Source organism: Cantharellus anzutake (assembly GCF_015039405.1).
Source record: "Cantharellus anzutake strain C23 chromosome Unknown EI90scaffold_4, whole genome shotgun sequence".
Taxonomy (NCBI): Eukaryota; Fungi; Basidiomycota; class Agaricomycetes; order Cantharellales; family Hydnaceae; genus Cantharellus; species Cantharellus anzutake.
This window is the reverse complement of record NW_024066954.1, coordinates 701078-722936: the sequence shown is the minus strand read 5'-3', so window position 1 is coordinate 722936 and position 21859 is coordinate 701078. Positions and strand designations below refer to the sequence as shown.

The window sequence follows — 21859 nt, the reverse complement described above, 5'->3', positions numbered from 1 at the left end:
TTCGAGGCTTAGTAGCACGTCATGAAAAATGCGGGTGCCAGGGAATGTCCCAAATTCAAACTGGCATCACGAATGAATTCAGGCTCAATACACCCTCCGTTCCTCACCAGCACAGGAACGAAAACTCATCGCAGAACAAATTCCTCTTGGCATACCTGAACACCGGCGACAATTGGGTTGTGTTCGCGCGTAAAAATCATAAATGTGCCAAGGATACGCCAAGAGTGTGAGTTGAATGAATTACACTCGGCCGGTCCCTCATTGAAAGGACACGAACTGATCGCGGGACGAAACCCTTCGATAGCACTCCTATTTATGGTGACTCGGAGCTAATCCTCGTAAACCCATTTCCGTGCTTGTGTGCGTGGGACTGATGCTGGTAGATAATCGTGCCGCCAGGGCAGGACGTGTGAGTAGTATACTAGGTCCCTGCGGGTGCGCCCCGACCCCCATTACCAAGATGTGAGGTCGTCGTGTCAGAGGCTGGGATCCTTAACTTGAAGGTCATCGCTCCTTGGCAATACTCATGAACCCGACTCACGCATCCAATCTATCCATTGGATACACTCATTTGATCCCCATCACCCACCTCCCTGCTCCTTCCTGCATCTCCGTATTTATCCAACTCTTCTACTGAAGCTATCGATGCTAATGAACCATTCCACCCGTCCATCAATTCTTCTTCTCTTTGCCATCCAAATCTAGCACGGATTCCTTAGGGCTTTTGTTTCTGCTTGGAGTTTCCATTTCCAAATGGGTGGAATGCGGAAGATATGGTGAAAGGCATCATGAAGATAAAGTTCAGGACACGGTCTTTGACTGTTTCGTGAGCTTTCTTCCTTTTCCCTCACCGTTATGTGTACATGTCGTGATCCCCTTCATGCCTGACCTACGACATGCAAAATAACGATAACTAATCTCCGGGAAGCTTGCTTGACATAGCCCGCCAGCACTCACAGCATACAGAATGGACTCGCTGCATCGAATCCGTGGCTTTCATCGATTTTTATGTACTATTATTGGACTAAAGCCAGCGGACTAGGAGATGATCTTATGGGCTGGAAGGGTGTAAAGAAGGGCCGTGCTATGCAATAGACACAAATGGGTTCGGACCACGTAATAGGCAGCATGCTTTGACCTAATTCGACCTATGCTAGTAATGTCACTGTTCTGCCCCTGCCCAGGGCCCAAGGTATAAACTAGTTCATCGTCCCCCACACTCACATATGTATTGCCACACTAACCCGCTGATTTCGTCTTTCAATTCGTGCCTACAAAGTTGGCTAAACAGCCAATAAACATTTCATCAAGAGTTTCGAAGTAAAAACGGACGTTAAATGAGGGAAAGAGGAAGGTCCCGGTCTCAAATCGTTCAAATTAGTGCCTCAGAATCACGTCCGAGGTTAGAAACTGCGATATGTAGTTCGTTGAGTGACATATCCAAATTTGAGGTGTGTAATCCCGGGTTAATGGCAACCAGCTCACGGTAGAGTTTGACGCTTTCCTCAATGAATGGGAGCGCTTCGGAGTGCCGTCCGAGATTCGAAAGAGCATTATATAGATTGTCGAGGGACCAAGCCAAACCTGGAGTGTGTAATCCTGGGTTAACGACAACCAGCTCACGGTAGAGTTTGACGCTTTCCTCAATGAACGGGAGCGCCTCGGAGTGCCGTCCGAGATTTGAAAAAGCATCATATAGATTGTTGAGTGGCAAAGCCAAATCTAGGGTGTATAATCCTGGGTTAACGGCAACCAGCTCACGGTAGAGTTTGATGCTTTCCTCGATGAATGGGAGCGCTTTGGAGTGCTGTTTGAGATTCGAAAGAGCATGATATAGATTGACGAGTGACCGAGCCAAACCTGGGGTGTGTAATCCTGGGTTAACGGCAACCAGCTCGCGCCCGAGTTTGACGCTTTCCTCGATGAATGGGAGCGCCGCCGAGTACTGTCTGAGATCCGAAAGAGAGGCATATAGGTTGTTGAGTGACAAAGCCAAATCTGGGGTGTATGATTCCGGGTGAACAGCAACGAGCTGGCGGTAGATTTTGACGCTTTCCTCGATGAATGGGAGCGCCTCTGAGTGCCGTCCAAGATTGGAAAGAGCATGACATAGGCTCTCGAGTGACCAGGCCAAATCTTGATTGTATGTCCCTGGATGAATGGCAACTAGCTCACGCCCGAGCTTGACACTTTCCTTGATGAATGGGAGCGCCTCCGAGTGCTGTCCAAGTTTAAAAAGAGCTAAATATAATGTTCCGAGTGACCTGGCCAATTCCAGGGTGTAGGACTCCGAGTCCACGGAAACAAGGTAACGGCAGAGTACAACTGAATCCTTTGCTGCCTCATATGCCTCATGGAATCTTGAAAAAAATCCCAAATTTGACGGAAGCCAGATAAGCACATTGGCTAGCATGAAGATAGCATCTTTTGACCTTTGGTCAACTGCCAACTGAGAAAACGTGAGCTAATTTCATTAACACAATTGATAGTCCACACCTTAGCCCACTCAGGGAGTATTGAAATACTGACGTAGCCTTCCGTCCTCACGCAGACTTCAACCCAGCGAGTGGCTTGCTGACTTAGAAATATGCAAACTGATTTATCGAGCTCCTGCGACCGTTCCTGGACTCCACTGAGGTGATGAACAATGTAACGACATGCATAATGCAAGTGCTCGGATAACTTCTCTGGAGGGATGCGCGGCAGTTCATCTTCTCTGTCCAAGTCCTCAATCAGTCCTAGGCCTTCTGAAGAGGAGAGATCCTCATTCAGAATTTTGGCACATCGCAGGGCAATTCTAGCATTCTCCCGCTTCACATCTACTGGACTGCAATGAAGGCCGATTGATTGAGGATCGATCCGATCTAGAATAAAGTCGCGAAAAGATTGGTGTAGGATGCGAATTGGGACATGAGAATCCTCAAGTCCTGAGAGGAGAGGTGCAAGTTCGGCCAATGTACATCGAACCGATGACTTCAAGAAAGGTGACAAAATGGCATCCCAAGATGGGACACACAGAGGCTGTTGTGCAACAAAGATAGCTCCTATCACAACTGGATAGTCATGCGCAAAATCTTCATCCTCCCAGCTGCACTTCTTCAAGATACTTGTATACAATCGATCCATCATTCCCTCAGCAGAAACCGTCGATCCTTTCGTGCCTGTGCCGAGAAGTCCCTCCAGTATCCTCATAGGGTCCTTGCTAGCCTTCCTCATGTAGCGAAAGATGGTGCTGATCCAAATAAACAGGCCGCCTGCTCGTTCCAAGATCCCCTCTACTGCTTTCTCTTCGTTCTCAAGTTTATGCCGTATATCAGGATGCCAATTCTTCAGCGTTTGCAGCTGGGAACGTATAAACGTGGCACAGTCCTGCACGTTTGCATCATCTGAGAGATCTATGGTAAGACGATCGATATCGAAATGGGATGAGAAGAAGCGATTGACACGATCGAATTGTCTTGATGTGATAAAGAACTTTATGGAGGATGGTAATTTAGGCACTTCTTCCCGAAGAATATTTGCAAGGGGCTCAAAGGCTTCTTCGTCACATTCATCTAAAGCGTCGATGATGACCACCATTGGACGGTCGGAGAGTGGAGGCTTATGCAGGAGGGGTGGAGCCACCAATCTCGTGAATTGCATCGCGAACGGTGCTGTTGAGAGTGTAGGATCATCCTGAAGAGTAGAAATAATGGAGGAGCGATAGACCTGATCGCGCTTTGCTAAGGCTCGAGCCATCCCGCTGAACAGACAATCAGGCTGCGACTGTTCGCCCGCTTTGAAAAAGAAGCCTAGCAATAGGGCATGCTCCTTTGTGCATCGTTCAGCAATTGTGTGGGCAATCGAGGTCTTGCCAGCACCGGCCACAGCAGTGAGTAACATGACACGGTTCCCGCTTTCCCTAGTGTTGTGACACCAGGCCATGATACGCTCCGTAAGATCGACCCTAGTGCCTTCTAGGCATGCCTGAGTCGAGTCATGGTGGGCGACATCAGGGTATCGGAGTCTACCAAGAATCAAGTCATCTTCGATGGCGGACATTTTCACTCCAATCGTTAAATTCGTTCTAAGCTGCATCAGAAAAAAATCAGAGGGGTTATGGAACGATATTGTGAAGAAAATTACCTGAAACGACGCCAATGCTTTGTCAAAATCCTTCTTTAGGGAATCAATCCTTCCTGGATCTCTCAAGTGGGACAATGCATTGATTAAAGCCCAGCGTTTCTCTATTTTTGTGCGTCTTTGTTCGATTTCGGACTTGATCTTCTGTAGCGCACTGGGACTTGATGTGAACACGAAAACAGTCAAAAATAAATAAACCTACCGATCAAGCTTTGCAGCGCTCTCTACCCATGGCTTTGCCTCTTCCGTTGACGGATCATAGGACTTGATAGCTGCAACTACCTCGGCCACGTTGTCCACGACGTATTTCCCAAAGTCCTCCCATTCCTTCTTATTCTCCTTGAACCTCTGTCCATCCCAAACCATTAGCCTTTGTTCGCGAACCCAGCATAAATAATTACCAACTTGGACCTCGCTGATGATGGAGAGTGCGCCGCCAGTCGCGCTCTTTAGGGGAGGACACATATCAGCCGCAGCGTTGACGGCTGTGAGAATTGGTAACGTCATATCACCTCCCACTGCAAGGATATCATCGATCTTTCGCCTGAGACCTTCAGCCTTTTGTCGCAGTGGCATGGTCGGTGGATGGAAGAGAGAGATCCCAACACACGTGGCGAGTTTCCAAATGCTCAAGGCCCCGATGCATTTATAGTAATGAGTGCCCAAATTGAGGAAATTTGTATCCGGTGCGACTACTGGACTTATCCGGAGCTCCAAATTCTTATGACGTAAACCAGCGTGACTGGACAAATGACATAAAATGGACAAGCCTGGTATCGAACCCAGGACTTCTAGCGTGCATCCATACACTACTCGCCCGTTATGCCAGGGGGGGTACCCCTTCCCTGATGGTTTGGGAGATCACTTGATCCCTTCCTCCAACACAAATAATATCGGGGCCGCCTATCTGTTCATGACGATCAAGTGTATGAGAACCGGTATCATGCCCTCAGAAATGCAAGGTGATGAGCACCGAATACGAACTCCGTACGAGCCAGCAAGATGCCACAGTCGCTCTGCATTAGCGGCAAGCGCCGGCGAGATCTTCATTGCTGCATGCCATCAGCTGTCAGATCAAGTGCAAAAGGCCCGCCGTCCTTCGATTTAACGAAGTCGTTCTCTGCCCTCGACTTTTCATTAAGCGCCTGTTTTTGGACTAAACACACACTGCAGACGTTCCGTAATCGTCTCCCCGATGTCGATGTCTCGTTCCGCTCTTGGGCTGTTATATATTCCAGTGTCGATCAGGGTGCTTCTAACACAGATCTACTTGGTTGCTGCTCTGTGGCTGGGCATTGGTCACCACTGGACGTTTAGCAACCAGTGAATACAATTGCACCTACAGTACTTCAAGTTCGACCCCTTCCGCCCCCCCACCTCCGTTTATGATGTGTGTTCCTTCGTGGGCACAACGATGGGATGCGGTGCGGTTGTGGAATGTGCATTCGCACCACATATGGGCGCTTACTTGTATTATATAAATGTTACTGTCATCACTCTGCACCCGCTCAAGATGCCGGCAAAGCTCAACTAAATGGCTTCGTAGTCGCCGCAATTCCTAGCTCCACACAAAGTCCTCGGGATTGTACGACTTGATGGACAGGCCAAGCGCCACCTCGATACAATGATACAATGATGTAGGTTGAGCCACTGGCATGCCTGTGAATGGGCATGCCACTAGTCGTGTTGGTCAAGTTGTGCGCGTCTGTCTGAGCATGTATAAAAGATAACCAAGCCAGCGCCATACCATTGCTCTCTCATAACGTCTCCAAGCACTATTGCTCCGCGATAAGAACAAATCTCTTGATGCAAGGCCAAGTGCCGGCTCTTCTCGTGGTCTGCTTTGATCGATATTGCCGCAGGCCAATCCGCAGTCAGGGGAGGACTTACCCCCTGGAGTCCAGAATGTGTTATCACTTGCGAGCGCATTTCACCGAACGGGGAAGAGTGATTTTCACGCAAGATGTCAGGTCAAGTCCCAAGATCTTAGAGCCCGAATAAGCGATAAACGATGCAAAGAGGATGAAGGGTATGAAGTACGTGTTTATCTCTTATTCCCGCTGTGGGTCTTTGCAGAAGTCACCAACTATGCATCCATAATATCGTTCCTAGCAGTGTATTCGGTGTATTTGACATTCCACCATTGACCGTCAAAGACACGGAACACAATGATTTGGCGAATTCTGTTTTTATTTCGGAGCTCTGATGTGCAGAAAAAAAGGACGGATCAACGGCGGAGCTGATGTTGAAGACGAGTAAAGGAGATTGTCGCAGGAGGGCCATCGGTTGTCTCAAAACGCATCGGCGAGCATCCCATTTCAGACCTTGAGCTTTGGACCGAGAATAAGGAGGGAGTATGGAGAAGCGGCATCGATCACGAAATAGGGCGAGGAAGGAGGAATCGTGTTAGGCTGAATGATCTAGCAGTGCGCTTGCATGTTCCGAACACCTTTGACACCATTGGGCAAGATGGCTTTTTTCGACACCGCAAGGACCACAGAACCCGAACCAGAACCAGAGGGGCAGGTCCATTAGAGATCCGGATAAACACAAGCACTCACGTTATCTACATCATCCCAACCATGAAGCAAGTAAACCGACAGCAAAAAGCAATCCGCAGAAAAGAATCAACCTCTTTTGTACCTTTCCCGCCTATAAGCACCAGAAAGACAACCTCCGACGTCTTTGTCTTTGGTTCCTATTAGAATACTACTAGCGTAGTACTACGCTAGGATATGAGTCAAGACAGGGGAAATTAGTCTAGTACGTGAACTGAAGGGAGACGTAAGCGTCAAAGGTTTGCTGGTACGCTGAATGGTGCACTGGTAGCAAGAGGACTAAGGAAAGATGACGCTGCAGGCTCAACAATGAGAGTTGGCCACAGCATACGTCGATGTCCAAGAAACCAAACAGGAAGAACACTTAATGGTCCCAGTGATCGAGGTGCCAGGAGGAACTTTGTATGATAATGCACGATTGAAATCAAGGCTAGGAAGCTGAGTTACAAGATCGGAAGGTGCGTACATATCACTGCGATTTCTCCACTCCACCTGGTTCACTTGTCCTCGGCAATAATTCAGCCAGTCGAATGCAATCCAGATTGTATTCGCGCGTGAAAGTCATAAATGCGGCGAGTTGAATTCGGGAATTCTCCGTCCCTCATAAGGACCTGTCTGATCGCGGGACGAAATAGGCAGGACTCCAGCCTCTATGACAAACAAACAATATATAGAGGTACGAAACCCTCTTGGCGCCCCAGCGATAGCACACCCATTTTATGGCCGTGACTCGGAGCTTATTCTTGTAAACCCATTTCCAGGCTTGTGTGCGCGGAACATATGCGACTGATACTGAGCATTGGCCAGATAGAACATCGTACGGCCGGGGCTGGACTTGTGAGTAGTGTAGGTCCCTGTGAGTACGCCTCCACCTCCTTCACCGAACCTCCCATTATCGCACCGTTGAGATTGTCCGAAAAGTTGCAGATCCGTTGCATCACGTGACTGTAGTTGCAACGCGTTGCAACACATTTCAATGAGATACAACACTGAAGTGTTGCATTGCATCACTGCAACCTGTTGTTGTAATATGGCATCCTAAATATGGCAAACTGCTTCAGCCATTCACTCGCAGTCCAGAAGTAATATAACTAATGATTATGGGTCAATTTGTCCATGGTATATATATAATATATATAAAGAAATGAATTAAAAGCTTCTAAGTGCAGGGAAAGGGGGGAGATGATTCATGAGAGTTTATAGGTAGTAGAACAGGTGGTGGCACATGTGGTGTAATGAGTAGTTCCAGAGTCAGGTTTTTGGTTGATTATTGATTGAATAAAACTCATTATTGGCATTGTTGAAATTCTTGGACTTATTTTTTTTAACTCCCACATTAAAATGCAATGGGAAGTTACCACCACTTGGCAACCACATCACCATGTCAAACTCAAGCCACATCTTGGATTGGTCAGATGGTCATCTGGGGGAGGACTCCAGGGCACACATTAGCCAGCTACTGCCATATCCTGGAATCCCAACCTGTCAAAAACCCGGATCGTATGGGGTAAATGCGTGAGTCCAAATGCAGGCGGGGCTCAACTAGAGGGGGATCCGAGAACTCCGGTGGTGGACCGAAGCTTCTCCAGGAAGCCCGGTTCTGCTGGATGGTACAAGAGGCTCTAAGAAGGATGCGGCCTCAGCGACTCGGAGGGAGCGCTGTGCCTCCGTTACGTCTCAGTTAGTCCTTGTATTTCTTATGTCTGAGGTATTTTGTAGAACGGAACGGGATTCACTCAGAGGGACTTTGGGTAGCATTTTAGTCGAGATTAGAACTGAGGAACTACAGGTTCTAATCTACGGGTATTTATAAAGGGAAATGGAAAGGACTTAGTCAAAGTCCGAATGACAATGGGACAACACTGAAAGGTGCCAAATGATACCGAGAGGTACCGAAAGGTCCCGAATGATATCTTTAACGGGGAACCAAGGTGTCGGACCATGGAGGGCAGAGTAAGAGGCCGGAAAATGAATGGGAACGAGAAATGGGTAAGGGGGGGTTAGCTGACTGAATGGTAAGAAGAAGATAGTCGTGCTAAGAATGGAAGGTGACTAATAAGTGATGACGTGAGTGAGATCACCGAAGGATGCGGGTAACTCCGAAAGTGGAGTTGCGTATCCGAAGGATATTGGGTGACTCAAATAAATGAAATGGGTGGAGAAATGGTTTAAGGGTGTGTCATGGGATGTCGGAGGTCCGTCGGGGTATCGGAGCAAATCCGGAGTCTCCAAATGTTCTGACTCAGGACCGAGCTTCCGGGATGGGAGTGGCCAAGGTTCAGTGTGCCGCAACCAGACCAGAGCTGAGACAGTCAGGAGGGAAGGTGACTTGGGGAGTGGGGAGGCGTGGTGTAGGGGATGGTGAAGTTGTTAGGAAGGTGTGATGTGGTGGGAGTGTGCAGGGTTGGGGTTCCGGGATATGACACTCTCCCACACTCTCCCACCTCACTACACCTTCCTAACAACCTCACCATCCCCTGCACCATTTTGTTAGAAACCACCTCTGCCTAATGTGGGCATTTAGTGTAATGGTAACACACTCTTGGTACCTATGCAGGGTTCTGTGGTTTGACTCCCAGAATGTCCATATTTTAGCATTTAGGTTCCCAAGACCACATGTACAAATTCCAACACATTTCTCCTTATGTTTTTACCCCACTTCCACCCCTACCATCTCAGCTCCAGCCTGGACTTCGGCACACTCACCCTAAGCCACCTCCATCCCGGAAGCTCAGTCCCAAGCCGGAACCTCCGGCACCCCCAGAATGCTCCAACCTCCCAATGGACCTCTGACATCTTGTTATATACTTCTAAACCTTCTTCTATCCATTTCATTTATTGGAGTCACCCAACATTTCTTGGATAGGTAACTTGTCAGAGTACAGCCTGGTTAAGTCCGGACTGTTTACACACAACTGATGACACACTTGCCCCAGACCGACATTACCCACACAGCCTGATCATCATCCCCGGACTGGCACAGACATTTGTTATATTTCCTTCTGTAGAGCAGCCCCGCTTTGCTGGGCATACTGACTTTATCATTCCCTGGGTAGCGAGTGAGGAAGATAACTTTCTTCTCTCACTTCTATAGAAAACCATAGGATGAGGCCACAATAGGGCCAGGGTTGGACCAGATGAGAGTAGACCGCTGAATAGAATTGTCAGCACAAATATATGTAAATACATGTTTTGAGGTTGATCTCCAACAACTTCCCCTCGCTGCTCAGCTGGAATCCCTATCGCAATCCGCTTTACTGGGTTCCCCCATTGAGACTGACCCTGTCCCCCTTGGCCTCACCTCCAGCGAAGGCTTGGGATCCCTCAACTTAGAGTCCAAGCAGCTCGGTACCCTGACATAACTGTGGCTTCGGAGCTACCTGCATCCTCCATTGACTCTGCCCTCATCATCTTAATTAGTCACCTTCTGCCATATCCATCCATGGCCATCGTCCTTCACTACCTCCGGTCCCTCCAGACTACCTCCGCTCCTTCTTCACTAACCTCGGAGCTCCCATATTCCGCAATCACCTCCGCTTCCCTCGATGGTCACCACCCCCTCTTTTCAATATATTACCTATGCCTCCCTAAGTACGGAGCCCTGAAGGCTTCCGGACAGCTCTGACATCCGCTAGTGCACTCCTGCCTCTGCTGGGCAATTCACTTGCTTGCCCTGCAAGCCCACCTTCGGGCCTATCCCTCCTTTCCGTTTCTGGGTTATCGCCTACCATTCCACTAACCCTGTAACCTGACTTGTCGGTAATATTCAATCGGCTAATGTTTAACTCCATTAGCTCCACTCCACTTGGCCCTGCCATTTACGGGCCCACCCTGTCACGACCCAGCGTTCCCCGGGGTCAGACGACCTCCTCCCCAACCTTCTCCCATGCCCGAACACTCCCCGCACACTCCGCTCACCGCCCGTCGCCGTCTAACCCCTTCCCGCCACCTCTCCACAACCCCTCTCCTAATTGTCGTTGAACGACCTAGCGGCGCAGGGCGCTGCGACCTGTTGTTCCATGTTTCACCGCACCTTGTTATCTCATGGCAAAGGTCACGCTTGACCTTCGCTGTCTTGAACACGTGCTTCTTGTTTGTTTTCCTCCTTCTTTTCTCCGCCCGCAATCTCTGCGAGATCTGGCAACTTATTCCCTATTCAGTTCCCTAGCACTTATATACAGCTTGTAACTAATGCTTGTACTGTAGTTCGAAATCAACTAGAATTCACCCCTAAGCTTACCTCTGTCCCCTGTAAGACCTCTGACCTTCTGAAGTATCGGGACCGTGTCAAGAATGAGGCGCAATGCTCCTCCTCGAGTCGTTGAAGCCGAAATCCCAGCTCACTCACCTAAGTAGCCTCGGCCTCGAGATCGGTGGGGTTTATCCCTCGCTAAAGCTCGGTCGTGTGTAGGACGCCTTTACCACCAGCAGGCAACGTTCGGTCGCCTATGGCTACCATCGGCGAAGATTCGCACGGTTCTGACACACCCTCGCTGTAACTATATATACTCAACTTGTACATAGGTTACACCTCAGTAATAAAATCGACTTGAGTTGATCCCCCTTAGTTCTTGTTGCCAATAAGTAAATTAGGGCATGGATGTGTAACTTGGCACAGCGCTCCTGGCTTGAGTTGCTGAGGCCGAAGCCCTCCATCACAGAGACAATCCTTTGTCTCGATCTGGTCTCTTACAGTTCCCCTCTGGAATCGTCCACTCTCGCCTGGTTCTAACACTAGGGTGGCATATGTAATATAAGGGTGGTGACCATTGGGGGTGTGGAGGTGAATACGGAATTTTGAGGTCCTGAGGTTGGTGCAGAAGGGATGGAGATGGTTGGAGGTGATGGAAGGTGATGGAAGGTGGTGGAAAGTGATGGATATGACAACTGGGGGTAATGGAACTGGGAGTGGTTGTGGAGATTCTCAGCTGCAAGGTCAAACTGACACATGTTCCCTGACACCAACTTGCCTTGTATGTATCTACCTAGTCTAACTTTCCATCCCTAGGCTCTATATCCAATGATTATTTCATTAGAACATGCAAGGACCATGACAGTTACACAAGCAAAGGACAAGGAAATGCTCAGACAAAGGACAAGGACATACTCAGAAGGACATACTCAGACAAAGGCAAAACACAGACAAAAGACAAGAGAAAAAACAGACAAAGGGAAAGGGGTATAAACATGGTGTATTCACAGAAGCTACTCATCACCAGTTGCAGCACTCTGGCCTCCATGACTTCCATGGCCTCTACGACTTCCACGGCCACTATTGCCCCTAACTCTGCCTCTGCTCCCTTGCCTCTGGCCTCTCCTTCCACGACTGACCTCTCTGGAACTGTTATCTCCAGGGCTGTCATTTCTATGAACTCGACCTCTGCGCCCATGCCTTGTCCCCAAGCTAACTGCAGAGCTAGCCACCACTTCAGTCTGAACATCTGGTTCTGGGCCCTCTGTGAGAGTGTTAGCACCAAAATGTATATAAGAGTTTTGGCTGAACTTACGAGGCTCTTCAGAGGGCATGTTGGGTGATGCTGGATCTGTTTCAGGTTCCTACAGCAAATTTTCAGCATCAACACAAGATGGAGACCCGCCCCATGTCAAAACTCATACAGAGAAATTGGACAGTGGACTCACCTCACTATCATTGACATCCATTTCAGCAAGAAGGGCATCCAGGCCCCCAGCAAGGCCTCCACCTTCCACCAACAGATTTGACTCTTCTGTTCTTGCAGGAGAACCAAACAATAAATGCTGATACCACTGCATTGTTTCATGCATTGGACGGAGTGTAGCAGTTTCCTCTCGTTTGAGCACAGTGAGGATGAACTTGTAAAAGTTGAGAAGGATGTCAAGATAATTGGTGTGACTAGGTTTCCCATGGGCAGAAACCAACTCAGTATCACCAGATAGCATGAAATAGACCTGTTATTTCAGATTCAATTGGTTGGTATAAGACAGTCAAATAGGATTTTAGTGGTGCCCACCAGCATTGCAACAATGGCAACAGTGCCTGGAGTTATTTCAGTTACTGCATGTGTAACACCCAATGCCTTTGGCGATGCATGCAGCCTTGCAGATTCCCAATCCTCTAGCAAAGGAGATCCAGGAAGGGGGATAGCAGACACAGCATCATTGAGTGCAGCAGGTCCAAAAATAATAACAATAATTGCCTTGTTGAGCAATATGAGTGAGATGATTAGCATAACACACAAGTAAAGTGCTCACAGCTGCAACAACCTGTGAGCGAAATACATGCTGGCGACAAGAACGGTCATTATTTGGAAACAAAAACAAGGGCAGATGATCGATGGGAGTGGGAGAATCAGGAATTATTCCGAGATGTTGTTGGCGTTCTTCAGCAGTTGGGCCATGTCCTGACTTCAGCAATGTTACACTTAAGTCCATGCCAAACAGTTGAAGGCTTGATTTTCGCAAGCGGCTCATCATTTGCCGTCTCCTTGCCCCAACATCAGAAACAAACTAGCCATACCAGAAATATCTGATTAATTAATTGTAAGGCAAGCCACCAGGACATAGGGAATACCTTGGCCAACCAGGGCATAACTCCAGAATGAGTGCGGAGCTCATCTGTCAATATAGAGTACTTCATTTCAAGAATCTTGTGGACACAGTATTGGCTGAAATTTGCCTCGGATGAAAACATTGCCTCAGCTGTCCATGAATGGAAGTTGCTATTGAGTTCCACTCTAAGGGAAGCTTTTGACAAAAAGGGAGAATAGAGAACTGCATAGAGAGCTGCATATTCCCGAATTCTTTTCTCGACACTTTTAATACTGGTTATATCACCAGAGCCAGGATCTGAACCATCTGCATCAGTGCCATCATTGATTTCATCATAGGTATCAGTGTGGGTGAGAGGATCAGTGTTGGTAGGAGGGTCAGCAGGTGGCGCAACCTCAGAGCTAGTTGGTGCCTGGAATCGACGAGATCGGAATGCACTGGAGCTTGGGTTTGGTGAGATGGACATTGTGGGCCGTGAAAGGAACCTCCTTCAATGTTTATCGGACAGATCGCAGGCAGATTGCAGACAGCGAACCAGGGCCTTGTGGTAGTTGGAAGGATTGAAAACTGAATTTCAAATTGCTAACTACACGTTTTACTATTTGACAACAATGGGAAAGGAGAAGTCCAACACTCGTAGATCAGCTCAATGATGAGGGAGTTGGAGGTGTTAATGTGCAATACAAGCGCTGGCTGCGAGTTTGGTGATGGGGGACGCCGTCCGCTTTGGGATTGGTTGGCATAGAATGCATGCAGTGTTGCAACATTATCCCAATCCCATTGCTGACTGCTAATCGGCTTGGTGGTGGTGGCAGGAATGGCTGGGGCAATGGGCATCCGCTGCGAGGTTGAGTATATAGTGCCGAGATTAGTCGGTGTGCACGCGATATTACAATCTGGCCTAACAGTGTTGCTGATGAGGTTTGGTGATGATGAAGTCGGGAGGTGTCAATCTGCCAGTACTGCATAGGAGTAGGGAGTGGTGTAAGATAGTAGTAAGCGCGCGTAATAAATTATTGTTGAGGTACCCGCGATATGACACAACAGTATTGTGCCATACCCAGCAGAACCACCCTAAAGCAAACACGATATTGCGCACCTAGTCATACCAGTCCACTGCCTCTCATCATGTTCCGAGTCACTGATAATAAGTTGAAGTGGCCAGCTCAGCCATATTTTGTGTGTGTCATCGCTTCAGGTGTTGCAGAGAAGCCCGTGACTGCTACTCACTGAACTGATGAAGGGAGTGTTCCTATTCCGGACCATCCACGGTTCATCAATAGTTATTGATATAAAGCCCAAGTAGAGTAGGTATATGTAGGAGCTCGCTGGCCGAGCGGTATTACGGTTGTGTATATTAATTGTAATTGTGTATTAATAATATGTCCTATATACATTCGATTCCCTATATAGTAATAGGCTCCACTGGAGGGTTGTGAGTTCGAAACTGGGGTGGTCTTCATTTTTTGGTCCATTTTACAAACCCATTGCATCATATTGCAACACGGACCTAGCCATTGCAACACGGACTTAGCCGCTGCAACACGGACCTAGCCGTTGCAACACGGACCTAGCCATTGCAACATCAAGTGTTCGACACCACGGTTGCATCGCCACTTACCCGTTTTGGGCATTGCATCGCGTTGCAACGCATTTCCACGGATTTCGGTTTTTTCCGACAATCGTCGCTCCTTGGCAATTCTCATGAACCCGACTCACGCATCCGATCTATCCTTTGCTTTGAAGACGCACTCGGTTGATTCCCATCACTCACCTCCCCATTCCTTCCTGCATCCCTTTGGATGCTCCGTAGTCTTTCTTTGATCCGACGCTTCTATTAAAGCTATCGTTGTCAATGAATTATTCCTCCCGTCCATCTTCCCCCAATTCTTCTTCTCCATGTCATCCACGGACTCTTTTGTTTCTGCTTGGAGCTTCGACTTCCAAAGGGTCGGAATGCGGAAGATATGGTCAAAGGAATCACGAAGATGACGTTTAGGACATGGACATGCAAAATAACGATAACTGATCTCCGTGAAGCTTGCTTGACATAGTCCGCCAGCACTCAGGGCATACAGAATGGACTCGCTACATCGTGGCCTTCATCGATTATTATTGGACTAAAGCCAGCGGTCCAGGCTTAGTCGCTGATGAAATAACTTCGCCGACTCTAACTGGATCCCTTGCCGCTGCCTGTGAGATATTTTCCTTCGACGAGTATTCTTTAAGCAATGAGGGTGTCTCTACGGAGAAGATCATGGGGAAGTACGGTGCCGAGGGCGTGCTAGTATGAGTGAAGACGATCTCATGGGTTGGAAGGGTGTAAAAAAAGGTTAGTTCTTTCCTGTTGACCGTTACTAATGATTATCGCTTTGGTACTCTCGGTTTCATACGTCTTCCCCTGCGGTTCCAGCGGTCCTAGTTTCCAGACATAGACCCAAGTGGTTCTTGCAAGCGGTGAGAAGAACCGCGCTATGCAATAGACTCCGGACCCAGAGTTGAATGATTGGAATGAAACGAGTGGTTGGGCCGGGATGTGTGGTTATATTTGGGATTGGTGGTGGTAGGCCGTGGACACTAAACAGTAGGAGCCAGTCGAAGAGTGCAGATTGTCGGGGATATGTACCAAGTTCGCCGAGTCGAGACGAGTACGTTGCCGGTGAAATGGGTGTTTGAAGTACTCAGCCCTCGATATCAATACATGACTCGAACTAAGAACAACATCATAATCAATTTATCCCGCACATCAGACTTCCCACTCCATGGACCATGTCTCGACAGGCATACATTGCCTGTACAGTGTGAGATTACCTACCCGATCGAAGTTTGTTACGTGCAGAGTTGTATACACTCGGATCACTTATGTATGCCACACCCCCTATACACACTAGTCCACTACCTGCCCCACACCTGCATATTGCCACCGATTTCGCTTTCCAATTGCGCTGACACCAACCGTTTCATGCAAGTCTCGGCTTCACTGTGTACAATGGTGTGCGGAAACATGGACAGAACATCAGGAATTGGGAGGTAAAACGTCTCGGAGAAACAAATGAGTGGTTTATATTTAGAATCATAAGGTTCCACCGTGATCAGTTGGCTGAACAGCCAAGACAGCCCATAAATGTTTCATGAAGAGTTCCGAACCAAAAACGGACGTTAGACCCTCCAGTGTTCCCAAACTAGACAACCCAACCGGGCTGTGTACACCGTAACACAGGTAGTACAGCGATGCAATGATAAGGGAAGGAGGAAGGTCCCAAAGGTCTCAAGGGGACCTGAGTTGTTCAAGTTAGTGCCTCGGAATCACGTCCGAGGTTAGAAAGAGCGGTACGTAGTTTGCTGAGTGACATATCCAAATTTGAGGTATGTAATCCTGGGTTAACGGCAACCAGCTCACGGTAGAGTTTGACGCTTTCCTCGATCAATGGGAGCGCCTCCGAGTGCCGTCCGAGATTCGAAAAAGCATCATATAGACTGTTGAGCGATCGAGCCAAATCTGGGGTGTATGATCCTGGGTTAACAGCAACTAGCTCGCGCTGGAGGTTGACGCTTTCCTCAACAAATGGGAGTGCCTCTGAGTGCCGTCCGAGATTTGAAAGAGCATTATATAGGCTGTTGAGTGACCTGGCCAAACCTGGGGTGTATGGTCCTGGGTGCACTGCAACGAGCTTGCGGCAGAGTTTGACGCTTTCCTCAATGAATGGGAGTGCCTCCGAGTGCCATCCAAGATTCGAAAAAGCATCATATAGACTATTGAGCGACCGAGCCAAATCTTGGGTGTATGATCCTGGGTTAACGGCAACTAGCTCGCGCCGGAGGTTGACGCTTTCCTCGACGAATGGGAGTGCCTCCGAGTGCTGTCCGAGATTTGAAAGAGCATTATATAGACTGTTGAGTGACCTGGCCAAAGCTGGTGTATGTGATCCTGGGTGGACGGCAACTAGCTCGCGCTGGAGTTTGGTGCTTTCCTCAATGAATGGGAGCGCCTCCGAGTGCCGTCCGAGATTCAAAAAAGCGTCATATAGACTGTTGAGTGACCAAGCCAAATCTGGGGTGTATGATCCTGGATGGACAGCAACTAGCTCTCGCCAGAGTTTGACGCTTTCCTCGATAAATGGGAGCGCCTCCAAGTGCCGTTCGAGACCCGAAAGAGCATCATACAGACTCCTGAGTGACCAGGCCAAATCTCGGGTATATGATCCTGGGTGGACGGCAACTAGGTCGCGTCGGAGTCTGACGCTTTCCTCAATGAATGGGAGCGCTGCTGAGTGCTGTCCGAGATTGGAAAGAGAGACGCAGAGGTTGTTGAGTGACAAAGCCAAATTTGGGGTGTATGATCCTGGGTGAACAGCAACAAGCTGGTGGTAGAGATTGATGCTTTCCTCGATGAATGGGAGTGCCTCCGAGTGCCGTCCAAGATGCGAAAGAGCATTACATAGACTATTGAGTGACCTGGCCAAATCTGGGGTATATGATCCTGGGTGAATGGCAACTAGCTCACGCCAGAGTTTGACGCTTTCTTCGATGAATGGGAGTGCCTCCGAGTGCTGCCCGAGATTCGAAAGAGCATTACGTAGATTGATGAGTGACCCAGCCAAATCTGGGGTATATGATCCTGGGTGAACGGCAACTAGCTCACGCCGGAGTTTGACACTTTCCTCAATGAATGGGAGCGCCTCCGAGTGCCGTCCGAGTTTCGAAAGAGCTAAATATAAAGTGTTGAGAGACTCGGCCAAGTCCGGGGCATAGGACTTTGAGTCCACGGAAACAAGGCAATGGCAGAGTACAACTAAGTCCTTCGCTACCTCATATGCCTCCTTGAATCTTGAAAAAAATTCCAGGTTTGACTGGAGCTGCAAAAGCACATTGACCAGCGTGCAGATATCATCTTTTGACCTTTGGTCAACTGCCAACTGGAAAAACATGAGCTGATTTCATTCACACAATTGATAATCCACACCTTAGCCCACTCAGGGAGTATTGAGATACTGACGTAGCCTTCCATTCTCACGCAGACTTCAACCCAGCGAGTGGCTTGCTGATTGAGAAATATGCGATGTGATTTATCGAGCTCCTGCGACGGTTCCTGGACTCCACTGAGGTGATAAACAATGTAATGACATGCATAGTGCAAGTGCCTGGATAACTTCTCTGGAGGAATGCGTGGCAGTTCATCTTCTCTGTCCAAGTCCTCAATCAGTCCTAGGCCTTCTGAAGAGGAGAGATCCTCATTCAGAATTTTGATACATCGCAGGGCAATCTTAGCATTCTCCCGCTTCACATCTACTGTACTGCAATGTGGGCTGATTGATTGGAGATCGATCCGATCTAAAATAAAGTCGCGGAAGGATTGGTGTAAGATGCGAATGGGAACGTGAGGATCGTCAAGTCCTGAGAAGAGAGGTGCGAGTTCGGCCAACGTATATCGAACCGACGACTTCAAGAAAGGTGACAAAATCGCATCCCAGGCTGGGACAGATAGAGGCTGTTGTGCGACGAAGATAGCTCCTATCACAACTGGATAATCGTGCGCAAAATCTTCATCCTCCCAACCACACTTCTTCAAGATACTTGTATACAAGCGATCCATCATTCCTTCAGCAGAAACCACTGATCCTTTTGCGCCGGTGCCGAGTAGTCTTTCCAGCATCCTCATAGGGTCTTTGCTCGCCATCTTCATATAGCGAAAAATGGTGCTGATCCAAATAAACAAGCCACCTGCTCGTTCCGAGATTTCCCGTACCATTTTCTGCCCGTCGCCAAGCCTATGCCGTATATCGGGATGACAATCCTTCAGTGTTTCCAGCTGGGAACATATGTATGTAGCGCAGTCCTGCACGTTTGCATCATCCAAGAGATCTATGGTAAGACGATCGATAGGGAAATCGGATGAAAGGAAGCGATTGACAAGATCAAAGTGTCTCGATGTGATAAAAAATTTTATGGAGGATGGTAATTTGGGCACTTCTTCCCGAAGAATATTCGCAAGGGGCTCGAATGCCTCTCTGTCACATTCATCTAAAGCATCGATGATGACCACCATTGGATGGTCCGAAGATGGGGGTTTATGGAGAAGAGCCGAAGCTACCAATTCCTTGAACTGCATCGTGAATGAAGCTGTTGATAGAGTTGGGTCCTCTCGAAGAGTAGAAATAATGAAAGTGCGGTAACCCGGGTCACGGTTTGCCAGAGATTGAGCAATACCGCTGAATAGGCAATCAGGCCGCGACTGTTCGCCTTCCCTGAAGAAAAAGCACAGTAGCAGAGTACCATCCTTTTTACATTTTTCTGCAATCGTGTGTGCGATGCAAGTCTTCCCAGCGCCGGCCACGGCGCTCAGCAATGCCAGCCGATTCTCGCTATCCCCGGTGTTATGACACCAGGCCATAATACGTTCAATGAGACTGACCCTAGTGCCTTCTAGGCAAGCCTGAGTTGAATCATAGTGGGCGATATCAGGGTATCGGAGTCTACCAAGAATCGAGTCATCTTCCATCGCCGACAATTTAACTCCAATTGTTAAGTTCATCCTCAGCTGCATCGGTAGGAAATAAGAATGGTTATGGAATGATACCGTGGCGGGAATCACCTGAAACGATGCCAATGCTTTGTCAAGATCCTTCTTGAGGGCATCAATCCTTCCCGGATCTCTCAAGTGAGACAATACATTGATTAAAGCTGCCCGTTTCTCTGTTTTTGTGCGTCTACGTTCGATTTCGGACTTGATCTTCTGCAGCACACTGAGACTTGATGTAAGAACAACACCGGAGACGGCCAAAAACGGATGCAACTTACCGATCAAGCTTTGCAGCGCTCTCCACCCATGGCTTTGCCTCTTCCGTTGATGGATTATAGGATTTTATGGCTGCAACCACCTCGGCCACGTTGTTGACGACGTATTTCCCAAAATCCTCCCATTCTTTCTTATTCTCCTTGAATTTCTGCCCAACCCAAACCATTAGCCTTGGTCCGTACCCAGCATGAATAATTGCTCACCTGGACCTCGCCGATGATGAAGAGTGCGCCGCCAGTCGCGCTCTTTAGAGGAGGGCACATATCAGCCGCGGCGTTGACGGCTGAGAGAATTGGGATGGCCATATCACCGCCCGCTGCGATGATATCATTGATCCTTCGCTTGAGACCCTCAGCCTTTTGCCGCAGCGACATGGTCAATGTTGATAAGTGGATAGAGGAGAGAGATCTTTGGGCACTCGACACACGTGTGTGGTGAGCTTCTAAGGCCCACGAGGTCCTTGTACGATTATGGAAGGACACAAAGTTGCATTTAGTGAGTGGGGAAGATGATCATAATTAACGATCCAGTGTATGGAGGCCAGTATCAGGCCCTTTGCAAGCAGGCTGAGCACCTCGTACGAACCTCGTACGAGCTAGCAAGAAACCCGAGGAAAGGCCGCTGGGCACCGTGAGCCCCAGCGGCAAGCACCGGTGAGATCTTACCTTACCTTGTCGCTGCATGCCATCAGTACACAAGGCCCACCGTCTCTCGAGAAGTCGTTCTCTGCCTTCGACTTTGCCTTTTGTCCCATTAAGCGCCTATTTTTGGACCAAGTACGCCCTGGAAGGCGCACTGCAGACGTTCCCTAACCGCCCCAGATGTCTCGTTCCGCTGTTGGGCTGTTATTCCAGTGTCAGACAGGGTGCTTCCAACACGGTTCGACTTGGTTGCCATCCTGTGGACGCGTCATTGGTCACCGCTGAACGTTTACCAGCTCATATATATTATGGGCACTTGTGTTATATAAATGTGCATACTATCATCACTCTGCACCCACTTAAGATGCAGTACCCAGCCGGCGAAGCTCAGCTAAATGGCTTTGTAGTTGCCACAATTCCCGGGTGCACACCAAATCCTCGGGATTTTACAATTTGATTGATTGACCCCGCATCCAGATTCGGGGCAGAATATTGTTGTAATAACCACTTGGGAAGAAGGGCACGAGCCATAGCCCCACATTACATCACTGCAAAACAAATCTCCTTATCCTCAGCAATAGTTTACCCTGTTGAATGCAATCCGGACCAGACCCGAGAGCATCGCACATGAAAAATGCGTGTGCCAAGGAATGTTCCAAGTTTACAAATGCTCCCTCAATTTTCCTTGACATATAGCAGGTCCTTAATTTCAGGATTCCCGAGACGATATCACCAAGCTAGCGGTATGTCAGAAGTTATTGCTGGCGTCATGATCTCATCTCCACCCTAGCACCTCAGAGTGTAATCATTCGTTAGTAGGTGTATAAAATGGTGGAGATGCCCCTTGCCTCACCAATCACAGTGATGAGAACACAAGGCTGCCGGGAATATGAAGGCACAGGGTTCGTCTTGTGCAAGTACCCCATTCACTACCGGATATATTTCTCGGGATGGCCATTCTTCCAATTGCGAGGATCCGGAATTCCAGGACCCTGTCCATCATTATACGAGAATCCCCATCGTAGCAGTATGTACAAGACAATTTGGTCAATAATATCAGGACATTCACGTCCAGATGAACGATGCCCATGTCTATGCGCCACTAGCTAGACAGACAAGACCACTCATCATAGTAACACTAGATATGCTGCCGTACTCGCCGCTGCTTATAGGTTCTGGACGGCTCGTGCAGCTGCCTCACATCCGTATGGTCA

The 21859-nt window shown here is 48.5% G+C and overlaps 3 protein-coding genes and 1 pseudogene across 4 annotated transcripts; 1 reads left to right on the top strand and 3 right to left on the bottom strand.

The window, feature by feature from the left end:
- Positions 1–1147: 1147 nt before the first annotated feature.
- On the bottom strand, positions 1148–4005 carry EI90DRAFT_3033606 (uncharacterized protein). Its single transcript, XM_039058470.1, has 3 exons — positions 3473–4005; positions 2497–3400; positions 1148–2449 (listed from the first exon to the last, which is right to left on the bottom strand). Exons 1-3 carry the CDS (start codon positions 3922–3924, stop codon positions 1373–1375), a joined length of 2433 nt encoding a protein of 810 aa, XP_038922277.1. The 5' UTR covers positions 3925–4005; the 3' UTR covers positions 1148–1372.
- A 5189-nt stretch (positions 4006–9194) lies between these two features.
- On the top strand, positions 9195–9267 carry EI90DRAFT_t43 (annotated as a pseudogene). Its single transcript has one exon. The product of its transcript is annotated as a tRNA-OTHER (tRNA).
- A 2618-nt stretch (positions 9268–11885) lies between these two features.
- EI90DRAFT_3116469 (uncharacterized protein) lies at positions 11886–13674 on the bottom strand (the record flags this gene model as incomplete). Its single annotated transcript, XM_039062897.1, has 6 exons — positions 11886–12136; positions 12188–12236; positions 12321–12608; positions 12671–12856; positions 12912–13166; positions 13231–13674. 6 exons carry the CDS (start codon positions 13672–13674, stop codon positions 11886–11888), a joined length of 1473 nt encoding a protein of 490 aa, XP_038922276.1.
- A 2694-nt stretch (positions 13675–16368) lies between these two features.
- Positions 16369–20531, bottom strand: EI90DRAFT_1723756 (uncharacterized protein). The gene is made up of 5 exons (XM_039052070.1): positions 20208–20531; positions 20007–20152; positions 19801–19951; positions 18172–19746; positions 16369–18124 (listed from the first exon to the last, which is right to left on the bottom strand). The coding sequence occupies exons 1-5, from the start codon at positions 20376–20378 to the stop codon at positions 16496–16498; spliced, it is 3672 nt and encodes a 1223-aa protein (XP_038922275.1). The 5' UTR covers positions 20379–20531; the 3' UTR covers positions 16369–16495.
- Positions 20532–21859: the final 1328 nt, after the last annotated feature.

What these genes read in the sequence shown, in the direction of transcription:
- EI90DRAFT_3033606 (XM_039058470.1), bottom strand. Translation starts at nt 3,924, where the DNA reads ATGGCCTGGTGTCACAACACTAGGGAAAGCGGGAACCGTGTCATGTTA. An exon ending in TTACCATCCTCCATAAAGTT is followed by an intron (nt 3,401 to 3,472) that starts CTTTATCACATC and finishes CGATCGTCTTAC; the next exon opens with CATAGATCTCTCAGATGATG. An exon ending in TACTCCCTGAGTGGGCTAAG is followed by an intron (nt 2,450 to 2,496) that starts GTGTGGACTATC and finishes ACGTTTTCTCAG; the next exon opens with TTGGCAGTTGACCAAAGGTC.
- EI90DRAFT_1723756 (XM_039052070.1), bottom strand. Translation starts at nt 20,378, where the DNA reads ATGTCGCTGCGGCAAAAGGCTGAGGGTCTCAAGCGAAGGATCAATGAT. An exon ending in AGCGCTGCAAAGCTTGATCG is followed by an intron (nt 19,952 to 20,006) that starts GTAAGTTGCATC and finishes ATCAAGTCTCAG; the next exon opens with TGTGCTGCAGAAGATCAAGT. An exon ending in AAGCATTGGCATCGTTTCAG is followed by an intron (nt 19,747 to 19,800) that starts GTGATTCCCGCC and finishes CTACCGATGCAG; the next exon opens with CTGAGGATGAACTTAACAAT.